At 37.2% G+C, this 15,479-nt stretch overlaps 1 protein-coding gene across 2 annotated transcripts in view; it reads right to left on the bottom strand.

Annotated features, from left to right (window-relative positions):
* FZD3 (frizzled class receptor 3) overlaps positions 1-15,479 on the bottom strand; it is a 93,870-nt gene extending 78,391 nt beyond the window's left edge. The window contains exons 1-2 of one of the 2 annotated variants that reach the window (XM_082726878.1): positions 15,319-15,479; positions 5,819-6,501 (exon numbers count right to left, since the gene is read on the bottom strand). In XM_082726878.1, coding sequence (XP_082583004.1) covers positions 5,819-6,007 — 189 coding nt within the window. In that variant the 5' untranslated portion in view covers positions 6,008-6,501; positions 15,319-15,479. The remainder of the gene's footprint in view (positions 1-5,818; positions 6,502-15,318) is intronic. The other variant, XM_082726879.1, reaches the window with a different exon arrangement.

The following is a 15,479-nucleotide window of genomic DNA, read 5'->3' as shown; positions in this document are numbered from 1 at the left end:
CTCATGATGTACTTTCTTTAAAAAAAAAAAAGTGTTTCCTAGCTTTGTCCACAAATAGGCCTAAAAATGACTAACCTAGGATCAATAGGCTTAGAACCCAAATAGTGGTCTCTAAATATCATTTCCAACTAAAAGGAACCAGTGCACTCTAAAGAAATCTCTGATTCAAACTTCAAGAATTTTAAGAAAATTCAGATTTTTAAGAAAAGAGTTTCTTTGGATCATACCAAAAAGCAAAGAAGCCATGACAGACTACTAGGGTAGTGTCAAAAACCAGGAGCTACCTTGAAGAGGCTCCCACTACCAAAGACAATGCTATTAGAGTGCCAGTAGGAAGAACAGTAACTGCAATGGATTGAAACACATCAAATATGTTAAATCCATGAGTTTATAATGATACTTTGGGGAAAAAAAAAAAAGACTTCATTGATCACCTTTGAAGCATGCCTGGGAATCAACTCATTATCTTAAAAACTAATAAATACTGGAGAATGATCAAGAATTTATCCTGTCTTTCTTATATAAACTGTACAGGAGTGTAACTTTGTAGCCTAACAGTCAATAAGAAGTTGTTTCTGTTTATAAAGCATTCCAGCCCAGCTGAGAAATGAAGAATGACAGAATTAGAGTATCACCATTTTGCAAAATTTTAATGAAATTAACAATCTAGGAGAGGATCATGAATGGCTGCCAAAATTATAAAGAGTGACAACCAGATATTATGTGCCTAAGAAGTTTTCTTAAAAAAAAATCAAAAAAGGAGACAGAGGAACTTGGTAAACAAAACCACAGGGATGCAATCAGCAAAATAAAGACTATGGGAAACTCTACAGGGCAAACATATTGTAAGAGAAAAAGGAGAGAGGAAAGGGAAGAAGAAATTATATAATAAAAAACACTTAAGAGACATAACAGTTGAATGCAATATATGAATCCTGATTTGAAAAGCCACTATAAAAAAAACTGAAATAATCAGAGTAATTTGAATTTACTAGAGAGTTGATGATATGGAGGAAGTGATAAAGATATGGTGCTTATATATTTTGAAAGAGTTTTACTTTTTAGAGATAAATACAGAAATATTTATAGATGAAATTATGGTGTTTGAGATTTGCTTCAAAGTAACCCAGTTGGATTCGTAGTCATAAATGAAACAAAACTAGCTGTGAGTTGATAATTTTTGAAGCTGGATAATGGGTAATTGGTATATGGTATCCATTATACTATCTTATCTATATTTCTATAAAATTGAAATTATCTACAATAAAAGTTTTTTTTTTAAAGTCACAGTTTGAGTTTGGATAACATGAAGACTGGTTCAAACATGCTTTGCTCTTAATGAATCATAAAAGATACCAGCATTTTCAGCTTTTAGGTTCTGTGTTTCTTGTAGGATGTATCTCACTGCCAGCTTTCCCATACAACAGAAAATCTTTAATGAGGATGACAAAAGGAAACAAGAAATGGAGGCAAACATAAACAATCCCAAGAGTTTCTTCCTCTGATTATTCTTTAGCGGTCTGGTTTCTTTAAAAAACAAAAAAAAGTAGGGAAGCCTGGGGGGCTAAGTCAGTTTACTCTTTTTTTTTTAATTAAAAATTTTTTTAATAAACATATAATGTTCTTTTATCCCCAGGGGTACAGGTCTGTGAATCGCCAGGTTTACACATTTCACAGCACTCATCATAGCATATACCTTCCCCAAAGTCCATATCCCCACCCACCTCTCCCGTACCTCCTCCCCTCCAGCAACCCTCTGTTTTTTGAGATCAAGTCTTTTACAGTTTTTCTCCCACCTGATCCCATCTTCTTTCATTTTTTTCTTTTCCTACCCCCCAAACCCCCCACATTGTGTCTCCACTTCCTCATATCAGGGAGATCATATGATAGTTGTCTTTCTCCGACTGATTTATTTCGCGAAGCATAATATCCTCTAGTTCCATCCACGTTGTCACAAATGGCAAGATTTCATTTCTTTTGATGGCTGCATAGTATTCCATTGTGTATATATACCACATCTTCTTTATCCATTCATTTGTTGATGGACATCTAGGTTCTTTCCATAGTTTGGCTATTGTGGACATTGCTGCTATAAACATTTGGGTGCACGTGCCCCTTCAGAGCACGTTTGTATCTTTAGGTTATATACCCAGTAGTGCAATCCCTGGGTCATAGGGTACCTCTATTTTCAGTTTTTTGAGGAACCTTCACACTGTTTTCCAGAGTGGTTGCACCAGCTTGCATTCCCTAGGTGTCTTACTCTTGATTTCAGCTCAAGTCATGATCTCAGGGTAACAGGATCAAGCTCCAAATCAGGGACTACACTGGGCATGGAGCCTGCTTAAGATTCTCTCTACCACCCCCACATCTGACTTGAGTGTGTGGGTTCCCTCTCTCTCATTCTTTAAAAAAAAAAAAGAGTAGACAAGTGATCCTTATTGTAAAGAGATGAATGCTTGTTCCACACACTAACTGAAGTTAATCAGGGTGATAGGCGATAAGGACTACTGCTTTGCATTCACACAGCACTTTAACTTTTCAGTTTTTACATATACATACCACTTACATTATTTGACCTTTTTTTTAAAAGATTTTATTTATTTATTTGTCAGAGACAGAGAGAGAGAGCACAAGCAGGGGGAGTGGTAAGCAGAAGGAGAAGAGGGAGGGAAAAACAGAGGGAAAAGAAGCCTCCCCATTGAACGAGGAGCCCGATGTAGGACTCAATCCCAAGACCTTGGGATCATGACCTGAGCCAAAGGCAGATACTTAATCAACTGAGCCACCTAGGCATCCCATATCATTTGATCTTAACAACCTTATAAAATGGACAGTGAAAGACATTCACTTCCTAGAGGAAACCAACATAAAGAAGTTATAAAACTAGTTAGCAGCAAAATACAAAATTTCCTATCCCCATTTCACTAAACTGTGTCCTTCCTATCCAAATGTATTTAATTATCCAGTATACGGGGAAAGACAGTTCAGATCTCTTTCATTACCACTGCAGTCATAAATACCTGATAATGTGTGGTTGGTAAAGGTAGTTACTAACAATTTGTTGACAATTTGTTGTCCATGCTGGACAGCTCCCAAAAATTTACTTAGAAATTTGGATAGCTCAAAATGGTTTAGGAAACTCAGGAATGAGAAGTTTTACTTTGTTTTATTTTTTCCCTATCAAAAACCATTGGCGGGGAAAAGATACCAAGTTAAGAACTCATAAAAATTTAGTGTGTATGTTTGTGTATAGATGAGTATGTTTTCGAAGGGAGAAATAGAGAAATAATAAACACATTAGAAAAGATCTTTTCTTTTCCAACTTAATGACTTGAAACTTAACCCATTTATTTAAACATGTTCCAATTTCAATGAAAGTACAAAGAATCTTACACCTACAATGAAAGAACAGCCAACTGACTGACTGTGAATAATCATATTTGAAATAACCCAGATTTTGTATTTTCTCTCATCTGTGGTATCCTAGCTCACTATCATGTACTATTCTCTTCTGGGCACTCATTATGATTCACCAGATCAGTACAGGAATGAACCCAAAGCAGACTTGAAACATGGGAAAGCAGAATGATGCTAGCCCTAAGAAACTATCTTTCAACTCACCCTGTCCCACAGTGAACACTCAAAAATGTTCTTCAATTTGCTCCAACTACTTGCTCCTGGTAAAAGTTGACAGATACACTCTAAGATCAGAGATAAAGGGTGTCATCAGCAGATTCAAGTCCTTGTAAGGACCCAAGAATCCTCACTTCCATCTGGAAGGATGGAAACTGCTGAGTTTCCATGTCCTTGTTTCCTTACGTCTATCTGGAAGGATGGAAACTACTAAGTTTCCTGCCCTTTGCTATTACAGAAACTTTATACTCAAACTGTCTGACAATTCTGTCAGTGGCATCAGTGTCTTGATATGACAACCATGCAGCATTGTTTGCTTCAAAGAACTAGAGCTTTCTCTCAGAAAATATTGCCCACCTAGGTGCTCTCTCCTAATGTGTGGAATTTAAACAGAAGCAACCTTATTGCCAATAAAAGATCTAGACTACACATGCAACTCTAAGAGGAGGGTAGTGATAGCTTACTATGCCATTATTTTGAATGTCCCAAGAGCATACACCTAGGAATGCAAGTTCACTTGGAACAAATACATTATCTTTCTAGTACTTTCTCTTTAGGATCATTTAGAAATGGTAGTTGGAATAGAATCATCTGAAGTTAACCTACTGTGTGCCATACACTTTGCTAGCTACTTTATAAGTTTAATCCTAACAGGCCTTCGAGGTTTTTTGTTATTTACTGCCTTTTCACAAATGAAACCAAGGCTAAGGAAATTGTTAAGTGACTTGCTCAAAGTTCAAAGCTACTACGAAGCAGAGATAAAAGAACCCAAATCAGTTCAAATATCTTGGTAACTTGCTTCTTAGTACCCTATTTGCTTTCTAAAGGAGTTATACTGACATAATGATACTAAAAACAAAGGTATTCCTACTTCAATTGTTTTGTAAGAGAATTGATGGGTTCAATACACAGTAAGGACTACTATGTCCAGAACCAAATTAATGTATTAAACCAATATCCATTTTTGTATCCTAATCTGATAGTCTATACCAAATCTCTTTACCAGTTAGACCTTATATAGTTAGAAGAGCAGAAAATGTTTTGTTCAACCGCTCTAGTAGTCTGGAATATATAAGATACCTTTCACATTTCAAAATCTATAATCATCTTTCTACAAATTTTCCCAGACACATTTATGTTAGTTTACTTGGAAGTAATGAATCTTTGGTTTTTGCCATAAAATGAAGCATTCTAAAACATATAGGCTTCAATGTGCTGAAAGCACTGTAACAATAGATTACAGACTAAACTACAAAACATTATCGTATAATTATTAGCTCCACTTTACAAGCAAAAAAACTATGGTAAGAAAGTTCACATAACTTGCCTAAAGTAATACAGCTAGAAAGTGGTAAAGCTAGAATTCAAACCCAGGTTTGTATAACTCCAAAGCCTATGCTTCCTATTGTCACCACCTGCTGCCTCCTAGCTCCTATCTGGTAAACATATTATCCTTGTTCACAATTCTAAAACCTCTGTAGAAATGCATGCACACTTAATTAAACCTATTGTTCACTATAGCCATTAATTTGTCATAGTTTCTAAAGTAAAATAATTAAAAAGTTACCTGAAAAATTACCATTAGAAAAATTCAGGTAAGACAACACATTTTTGCAAAGTTGGGAGAGGTCAAGGGCAGAAAATTTATACCACTAAACCTTTTTTGTTTACCAGGAGTTATAATTCTTAAATTGATGTGATGGTAAAGCCAAAAAATTTTTTTTTAATTTTAAGAATATTCAAATACCATAAACCCCCAGCCTAAAGGCTGAACAAAGAACTTACTTTACAAGATCACCTTCCCGTCAATAAGTAAGGGCTGAACTGTGACTATTATTATATTCTACTCTTTATCTGAGGTTTTATCATCAGCCAAACAGAAAAAATGTAATCATATCATAACTGGACAATTTTAAACTTCTGAATGGCTATTATCTTCCATGTTCCAGTGTTTCATATTTCTTTATAAAAGCATATCAAAAAATAGGTCAAGAGTAACATTCCCCAAACATGAATTCCTCAATCTACTAGAGTCGAATCTAAATATGTAACTTCTTAATGTAGAAGATATAGTTTAAAATAACATTCTTCTGGTTTTTTTTGTCAGACACATTCATTAGATTAGTTAATAACACAATATAAGAATCACTGTCTAGGATATGTCAAATAATAGATCAAGTCTTACCTCCATTGCTAAAGCTGCTGTCTGTTGGTCATAGTGATTCAGAAGATTAGGCATGAAGGTAGTATTATAAGGCAAATCTTGGCACATCCTCAAGGTAATGGGTTCACAAGAAAACAAACTGTGCCCACCTATATGTCCCACAAACATAGTCAACGGCCAAAAGTAGAAGACGATCCGACTCATAGCCATCCTTCCTGGATCTGAATGAGATTTGGTTGATCAGGCCTACTCAATAAGGATTTTAGATCTTTATATACCTGCAGGTCTCAGCTTGAAAGTATTTCTTCTATATCTTACTATTAAGTTCTTCAAACAGTTAAATACTCTTTGCACCGTCAGAGGTTTGTTAGCTTGGTCTCACAAAAGGCATTTGTTTTTGGTTTCACAATACGGGAAAATGACATCATCTTGTCTCTTCTTTTCATTTTATTACATAGGGCACATTTGGCCAACATATCAAGTTGATCAACCACATTCCCAAACAACAGATTCCATCTTAGGAGAAGAGCTATTTCTTCCTTGATTGAAATATCTGAGAAGTATTTTTTTAAATGAGAGATATTAGTAATTTCCTCTCAAAATATTGTAGACTTGATATTAAAGTCTTCGATGAGTTCAGTAAAGTTGCAGGATACAAAATCAATACACAAAAGTCAGTTGTGTTTCCGTACACCAACAATGAACTAAGAGAGAGAGAAATAAAGAAAACAATCTTTGATGACAGATATCAATCACACTGACCTCACAGATAAAATACATGGGTATTTCAGAAACATGGTATAGTTTTTCTACTTTATCATTTATGCGACAGAAATACTAAAACAATCCTTAACCAGAATTTAAAGGCAAAACTTCTTCCTTCAATTGTTAATATAACATATAGTTTAAGTTCTTATCTAGAATGGCAGTTTTTCCTTTGTCACAAGCTATAATTGATCCATTTTGAAAAGTTTATGCTGTAGTCATAAATTTAAATATCTGCCATACTTAGACAAATAAATAAAATCTTTAAATATATGCCATATTTATTTATTTATTTATTTATTTTTAAAAGATTTTATTTATTAATTTGACAGAGAGAAATCACAAGTAGACAGAGAGGCAGCCAGAGAGAGAGAGAGGGAAGCAGGCTCTCCGCTGAGCAGAGAGCCCGATGCGGGACTCGATCCCAGGACTCTGAGATCACGACCTGAGCCGAAGGCAGCGGCTTAACCCACTGAGCCACCCAGACGCCCCAAATATATGCCATATTTATAACCAAAATTACTGAATTTAAAATTTGTATCTGTTTTAATCATTAATAGTCCATTTTTACATTAACTGACGTGGCAGAAGGTATCTGTGAAAACAGTGAAATATACATAAATTGAAAGATACGAATTCAAGTCCCTTACTAGCTGTGTAAGTATAAACATATCATTTAACTTCTCTGAACTCAGAATTTTTCTTTCTGAAAATACTCTCTCTCTCTGATAAGGATGATATGTGAGTGAATTATGAGATAATATATGTAAAAGTACTTTATAAAATGGTAAAGTAGCACCAAACATTAGGTAATTTTATCACTAAATTACACTTATACAAGGGTGATCTCCATCAACCAATATTGAACTGGCAAACAGAATGTTCTAAAAGTACTATCAAGAAATTTTTCCAACATTATATCATCTTTTCAGATAGTGCAAAAGCAGTATCATAGATGTAGAAATATTTGACTAACAAATGTTTCATTGTATAGCCAGGCTGCAGAGAATAAAAAAATCCCCCCCACCACCCCCAAAAAATCACAGCAAGAATAGGAATGATTCTCAGTTACAGTTTTCAGTAAACTTTAGATTCTTCTCACTTGCCCCTACTTTTCCAGGGGCAAGAATACCTATCTTATTTGGGGCTGAGAGGGTGTGGGCAGACTGAAAGGTAGGTCTGGCAGGAAAAAAGCATTTACTAAGTTATGATACTTTCATTTGGCTTAATAATGATGTTAAATTTCATTTTGTTTTATATACATTGGTTATTTCTGTGTTTGTTGTGAAGAGCCTATGTTCAAAACACATGAGTTCAGATTCACAAACTCTCAGAGACCCAAGTAAATACTAAAGCTTACCACAACAGCTTAGACTTTGAGACCTGGACCCTTTTTAGTGAAGCAGGGAAAGAAACTGTCCTTTGTTCACTATCAATGCTTGGGACTGGGACTGCTGCATCCCAAGCTTTAGTTACTAAGCAGAAAAAACTATTTGGAGAAAATAAAGCAGTTGCTGAATCTTTCCAATTTCTTCCTCTAGTACATGATATTGAGTGGTGGAAGGGAAAAGGAAAGTCTAGGAATTGGGAATACTAAAAAATTGAATTAGAAACACTTAAGTTATGAGCAATCCCTGCCCCAAATGACTATTCTCTGTGCAAAATCTCTAAGTTAGAGATCTTTGCGACAGCTTTTTGGCCTGCCATATTTTTTTCCTCCTTCAAGCTGGCCCCAGAAATGTGAGGTCTGGTTACAGAAAACTGGTAGTAAACACAGTCGTTTATATTTAAGCTTAATTATGTGCAACACAGTAACAATTATGCATATCATTAAATATGTGTCAAATAACTACTGAAAGCTTTACTTGGTTACAGTATTAAAATATCCATGTAAATTCAGTTTTTGTAGTTTATTGCTTAGGCAGCATGTTCACCTGCTTTCAACTTAAAAAAATAAAAAACTAAAGAGAACATTGCTCCTTTTTTGAACATGTACATAGTAACACCAACAATTTTTCAAATTTCATTTAGACTAATTTTTTTTAAGATTTTATTTATCTATTTTAGAGAGAGTGCATAAGCAGGCTCCCTGATGAAGAGGGAGCCCAACGCAGGGCTTGATCCAAGGACCCTGAGATCATTTCCTGAGCCGAAGACAGATGCTTGCTTAACTGACTGAGCTACCCAGGTGCTATTAGACGAATTTTTCAAACAGGTATTTCAAATTTATGGTTCAAAGAAGACTATCATATAAAAGAAGGAATGAGAACTATCTCATTGGGTTTTTAAAACTAGATGACACCTCCTTATACTTCTCCCTACTTTACTTTAAATTAGTCCTTTTCCTCCTATACAAGTGAAGCTTCCTACTGTCTTTAAAAAGTTTCCTTTATGTACTACAACACCCAAATTACCATGTATCAAAACACTTCTGGAAAATCTATTGTTAGGCTAGAGTAGGATGAAAATCTTAGTACTTTAAGACTACAGTTTATGATTATTAAAATAAAAAGTGAATTCAGGGGGCACCTGGGTGGCTCAGTGGGTTAAAGCCTCTGCCTTCAGCTCAGGTCATGGTCCCAGGGTCCTGGGATCGAGCCCTGCATTGGGCTCTCTGCTCAGCGGGGAGCCTGCTTCCTCCTCTCTCTGCCTGCCTCTCCACTTACTTGTGATTTCTGTCAAATAAATAAATAAAATCTTAAAAAAAAAAAAAAAGTGAATTCAGTGAGACAAAAAGAAAATAAGGCAGTAAAAATCTTAAAAGAATATGTTTCCTCCAAATGAGAGGCTCTCTAATTTTAACGTGTAGTGGTAGATTCATGGATCCCCTTAGAGGTCTAAGAAATTTGAAACTCTGGAGAACGAACTACATTCTAATGGTCACCTCAGGTACTGTAACAAATGGTCTGTAAGTCACATTTTGAGAAATTCTACCCTAAAACCAAGTAATTTAAAGAGAATAGCTATATTTAAATATTATATGCTTAGCAAAAGTAATACCTAAAACAAATTTAAAAAATAAAAGCAGATAAAGAATAACACTTTAATAGAAAAATGGGAAAAGGACATAAATTTACGAATGAGTTACAAATAACCAACAAACACACAAAAATATTTGACTTTACTAATAATGAAAAAAATGCAAATATGAGAGAACACTTTTGCCAATCTGACAGGCAGAAATAACAAATGAAAGAACACAGTATGGGAGAGGATGCAGAAAAGAGAACATTTTCAACATTCCAATAACTGGTTTACAGCTGGTATTTTAAAAATGGCTACTTACCTCAAAAGCCCTTAAAATGTGCACAATTTGATGCAACAAATCTATAATTTATTCTACATAAACACACAAGTACACATGATGCATAATCAAAATGAGAGTAACACTCTATAGAATAAAAAACTAGAAATAACCTAAGTCTACCAATAAGGGATTCATTAAAAAAAAAAAAGTAGGGAAGGAAATAATGAAACAAGATAGGATTGGGAGGGAGACAAACTATAAAAGACTCTTAATCTCGCAAAACAAACTAAGGGTTGCTGGGGGGTGGGAAGGTTGGGTTATGGACACTGGGGAGGGGATATGCTACGGTGAGTGCTGTGAAATGTGTAAGCCTGATGATTCACAGACCTGTACCCCTGGGGCTAATAATACATTGTATGTTAATAAAAATAATTGTTTTAAAAAAACAAAAACAAAAAACAAAATATACACACTATGGTATAACCACATGGTGGAATATTATATAGTCAGTAACAACACACTAAGTAAAAAATAAAATTAAAACAATTTTCTAAATAGCATACATGTCCTATTTCAGTCAAAAAATATATACACAGAATAAAACCATTTCAACTGCTTAAATATATTATAAATGCTCTGAGATTTAACAGAAGAACCTATGGAACATTATTCTGTATATGGAATAATTAACTCTGCTAAACCTCCCAATGTGTGCTGACTAGCTAACAAGAATAAATACTAGTTGAATCACTGATTTATTGGCTGCTAATTAAGGAACAAGCAAAGGAACACTCTAATGCCCTACTGCAGGTAGTAAGGAAAGCCAAAAAGTGATGATCAATTTCGTTTGAGTAAAAACTGGTTTTCAGTACTGAAAAAAATCAGATCACTGATCAGCTGAATCAAACAGTGTGCACATTTTAAAAGAACTTTTGATATGCATTCCAAATCGCTCTTCAATAACAATGAGATACTGCTTCTAAACAGGACTGTGTGGATAGCAAAAAGTCATTTTTCCTAAGGTAGAGTCATCTACGGAAAAGCTATAAGTTGAAGTTCCAGATCTGCAGGAAATAGAGAAAATCCTGGACCCCATGAGGTCCTGCCAAAATATACCAACTCATTAAATAAAGGTTAACAGTCATTTTGGCATTCTTACTGAGATTATACTGTTTACTAGTAGAATCTGCAGCATCTCAGATAAATAAAGGGACCTGCTGAGTGAACATAACTGGAGCAAACTTCAGGGGCCAGGGGCCATCAAAAAGTGAGTGACATGGCAACAGCTATTCATGCCCTACTTGTGGGAGGAGAGGCACACTCACTTCTCCATACAGCAATGTGGAAAACTAAGTTGTCTGATTATCATTCCATCAGAAAACAAAAGGTCTAGATACATCTAATTTTTATAAATGTATAATATTAGGAATCTGATACTCCCTAATTACCAGTTAAATTGTAAAAGCCCTTAAAATAAAATAAGCTGAGTATTTGTCCCGAAAAACAGCAATAAAGGGGTAGGAGATTCAATCTCAGAAGACTTTCTCCAGGTTAGCTGCAAAACCAGACCCAAAGCACTTAGGTGGGAAAAGCAGGAGGTGGCAACTGTGAAGAGGAAAGCAGGCTGAATCCTGAAGAAAGACTGACAAAGTAGGTCCTGGGGCTATCAAGAGGGTCCTGCAAAAGATTAGGTTCAGTAATTCTATTCCAATTCATACTTTTTGTACAGAAAATGATCCATTTCATCATTCTTGGTTTAGATTTAATTTTCTCGACATCTTATAAACAACATTTTGCATTTCAAATTCAGAAATACTATCCGAAGGCTGCCTCACACACAATGGCTACAGTCGGAACAGGGGCGATATTCTTTTGTCTTCTTTCAGTTTTCCAAAAATGCACCGCAAGGACTAGCAATGACTACCTCTAAATAATGAAGTTTCTTATTGTAAGAGAAACAAAATATACACTCAGAGCATAGTCACTGTTCTAAGTGTAACTTTCCTTTTCCTAAAATCCACGTGTTCTCTGGCCTTTTGTTTTCCACATCTTATTACATAAAAAATGAATGTATTCACAAAATTTTGTTTCCTGGTTGCTAAGTTTATATAGCTTCATATTTAATTCATAGGGCCTAGATTCCTATTAATCTCTGAATGAGGATCTCTTTCTGCTCTATGTCATCTGTCTAATTTTTAAAGTCCATCTGGGCATCTACCTACTACCACAAATAACCTAATCATCCAATGTGTTGAGTGATGATAAGGTTTATTAAAAAAAAAAGGAAAAACAAACACATCTAGGGTCAAATTAAAATGAATGATAGGCATCAAAATCCACCTCACTTTACAAATTAAAGATTACTTTTAAGACTAAAGAAACCAGAAGATCTTATAACAAAAGATCTGAAAACAAAAATGGAAAGTTAATTGGTTATCTGAGTGGCTCAGTAGGTGGAGCACGTGACTCTTAATTTGTGCTGGGTGATGTGAGTTTGAGCCCCACACTGGGTGTAGGGGTTACTTTAAAAAACAAAATCTTCAGGGACACCTGGGTGGCTCAGCAGGTAAAAGCCTCTGCCTTTGGCTCAGGTCATGATCTCAGAGTCCTGGGATGGAACCTCACATCAGGCTTTCTGCTCCGCAGGAAGTCTGCTTCCTCCTTTCTCTCTGCCTGCCTCTCTGCCTACTTGTGATCTCTGTCTGTCAAATAAAGAAATAAAATCTTAAAAATAAATAAATAAATAAATAAAACCAAAAAACCCCAAATCTTCAAAACACCAAAATGGAAAGTTCAAGGATGGCCAGATTCTGAACTTTAAAAAAAAATAATAATTTTGGATTGAAATTCCAGCCCAGTTTTCCCTTTCCAATTAAGATCTACTCATCAGAAAATCCCCTAACATCAAACCCAACTTTTTCCCTTAGCAAGTATATGCTTTGACTGTAAAATTATTTCAGAGAGATAAAATCTGGAAATCAGGATTTTGTTGTTGTTGTTGTTCTGAGCTCACTAGCCTAGTTAAATACTTCATTCCTTGGATCCACCAAAAGTGTCAATAGTTCTTAGCAAAATGAAGTGAAAAGCACTTTGATGCAATCATCAGTTGAAACTCCTCCCTAGTCAGTGAAGAGTTCTTACTCTTTCCTCAAATCTTTATTGCAGAATTTCAACATTTACCAAATCACTCTTTTTATTTGCATTATTGGTCTTTTCATGGGAAGCTACAGCTTTAAGCAACCAAAGTTGTAGAGTTTTAGGAGTAAAAAAAAAAAAAAAAAACCAACCATGAGGCCAACCATCACTCTCTTCTGTGAAAGGTAAAGATGTAAGAACTGTTTCCTACCACGTTTCCTAAAGAAAACAGAGTAAGAGAAGCCTAACATCAACAAACTAATAAGCTCAGAATTACTTTTGTGTATACAATCTTATAGTTTTACTAACAAACTAATATGAAATTTAAGACAGGTAGAGTTTTTCCTGAAATGGGAAACAGAGGACTTAAAAACTCCTTTTTCCTTTCCCAATGACAAAGCCTTCCACACTGTACTATACAAAGGAAGAATGTGCACTTTATTAAATTCCTCTCAACATTCCCTACTTCAATTATCTCAATCATGGAACTCTCAAGAAAAATCTACCTAAATATTCAAAGCACAAAATAAAGCTCAAAAGAATATCGTAGCTAAGATGAGGAAAAGAATGAAAGGGCCCAACAGTCATTCCTTCTACTATTAATGGGACGCTGTTATAGATTTAGGAGAGGTGAAAAGGTAGAGAATATTAGTAAGCGGATGAGATAAATAAAAAATATTAAGAAAGAGAAGGTAGGATGGTAGGTTTTATTCTCTTGATAGTTTCAAAACATTTGGCAGGTAGAGGAGGAACGTGTTATTTTACTAAATAAAAGGCAAGAGGGTAAGAGAACGGGTGCATCTTTTTTTTTTTTTTAATTGACAGAGAGAGACAGCTAGAGAGGGAATTATATTTTATCTTCAACTCCATCCCTTCAAGCCCACCCATTAAGCTTTCACGCCTCTTTCCTACTTTCCCTAACTCTGAATCATTTTACCCTTAGCTGTGGCTTGGTAGTTCATGTAAATGACCTCGTCCCCACCCCACCCCCCAAGAAGATAGTACTGATTTGCTTAAAAGTATGGATGTGAAGCAGTATCTTGCTTCTTAATAACAGAACTAAGAATTTATCTATTCCTCACACTGTCAGCACACCACTGAAGACTAAAAGGCTGAAGAGGGAGGTAGCATCCCTCATGTTAGTCAGGTCTTTGTTTCCTTGCTTTGCAGTATTGGCTTTGCAAAGTAACCCAATTCCTGTAAATAAACATTACAGTCTATCAAAAGCACTTTTTTAAAATAAGATTTTGTTTGGATACTTTTATACAGCAGTCATTTTTATAGGCGTTGGGTCTGGTCTGCTGCTGCATCTGCCCAATTTCAGAAGAAAACCAAAATTCAAAATACCATTTTAATTCTGGGCAAAAAATTGGACCTCTTTTATTGGGTGGATACTTTTCAACTTCACATCTATCCCACCGCTAAATTAAAGGCACGCGCTTTTGTTCTTTAATAAAAAGAAAAGAAAAAAGAAAGAAAGAGAGAGAGAGAGAAAAGGGAGAGGGGGAGAAGCCCTCTTTCTCCTACAGAAGAGCACCTAACTCCAAGACTCCTGAGATTTAACGAGCTTCTGGGAAGATGTTAAAATGTCCTGAAATGCTTTTACAGCACCTTCATTTGAGAGGCCGTCTATTAATTACCCAGCAGTACCCTCACGGCAAATACACATTAGCATAAATGAGGGCAGCGGGGGAGGCATCTGAGAGGCAGTGCAGACTTTGGAAACTGATGGGATGGAGGGGACAACTTTTAGGCACTGGAAATAAGAGGTCGGCCAAATGCTGAAACAACATTCAGGCAAGGGGCAATTCTAACGTGGGTCTCGGGCCGGCCCCAAGCACCCGGGGCGCCGGAGCCCGAGATGTATTGTCCTCCTCCCCCCACCCCCTCGGCCGCCGCGTCCTCCACCCACTCTCCCCCGAGCGCCACGCGCCCCCGCGGCGCCGACCCAGGGAGTGGGCGCCCAGACACCCTCCTCCGCCCAGGGTTTGGGCGGAGGGTGGCCGAGAGGGAGCCGCGGTCCACACTCGCACAGGTTGCCCAGCGCGGGCTTAGGATGCAGAGGGTTAATAATCTCCCAGGCATCTGCCCATCTCAGCCTGCACCCCAAAGTCGGCTCCTCCGCACCCCTTCGGCGCGCTGTGGGTCCCGAGGAGCCCCTCCGACCCCCGCCACAGCCTGGCGCCGAAGGCTTTTGTTTTGGCCGCGACGAGAATAACGATCCCTGAGGAGGAGGTGCCGGAGCTGCTGGTGGCTCCTCAGCACAGGGTTAGGCAGAGGAACGGGCAGCCGCGGCGGCACCTCCTCATTCCCCACACTGCCCGCGCCCTTTCCCAGCCAAGCCAGCCGGGCAGCCGCACGCCTCGTCGCTCACCTCACACCTCGGGGGTCGGCCTCCAAGGGGGCTGCAGCGCCGGCCCAGGGCGGCCGCGGGTCCCTAAGGTAAACGGAGCCAGCGAGGACCAACAGCGCGCGCCGCCTCAGAGCGAACGCGAGCTTTCGGGAGCGCCGGGGCGCGCGGCCGAGGGAGCGAGC

Source organism: Mustela nivalis (assembly GCF_964662115.1).
Source record: "Mustela nivalis genome assembly, chromosome: 4".
Taxonomy (NCBI): Eukaryota; Metazoa; Chordata; class Mammalia; order Carnivora; family Mustelidae; genus Mustela; species Mustela nivalis.
Note: the sequence above shows the minus strand (reverse complement) of the source record. Positions and strands in the feature narration are given on the sequence as shown.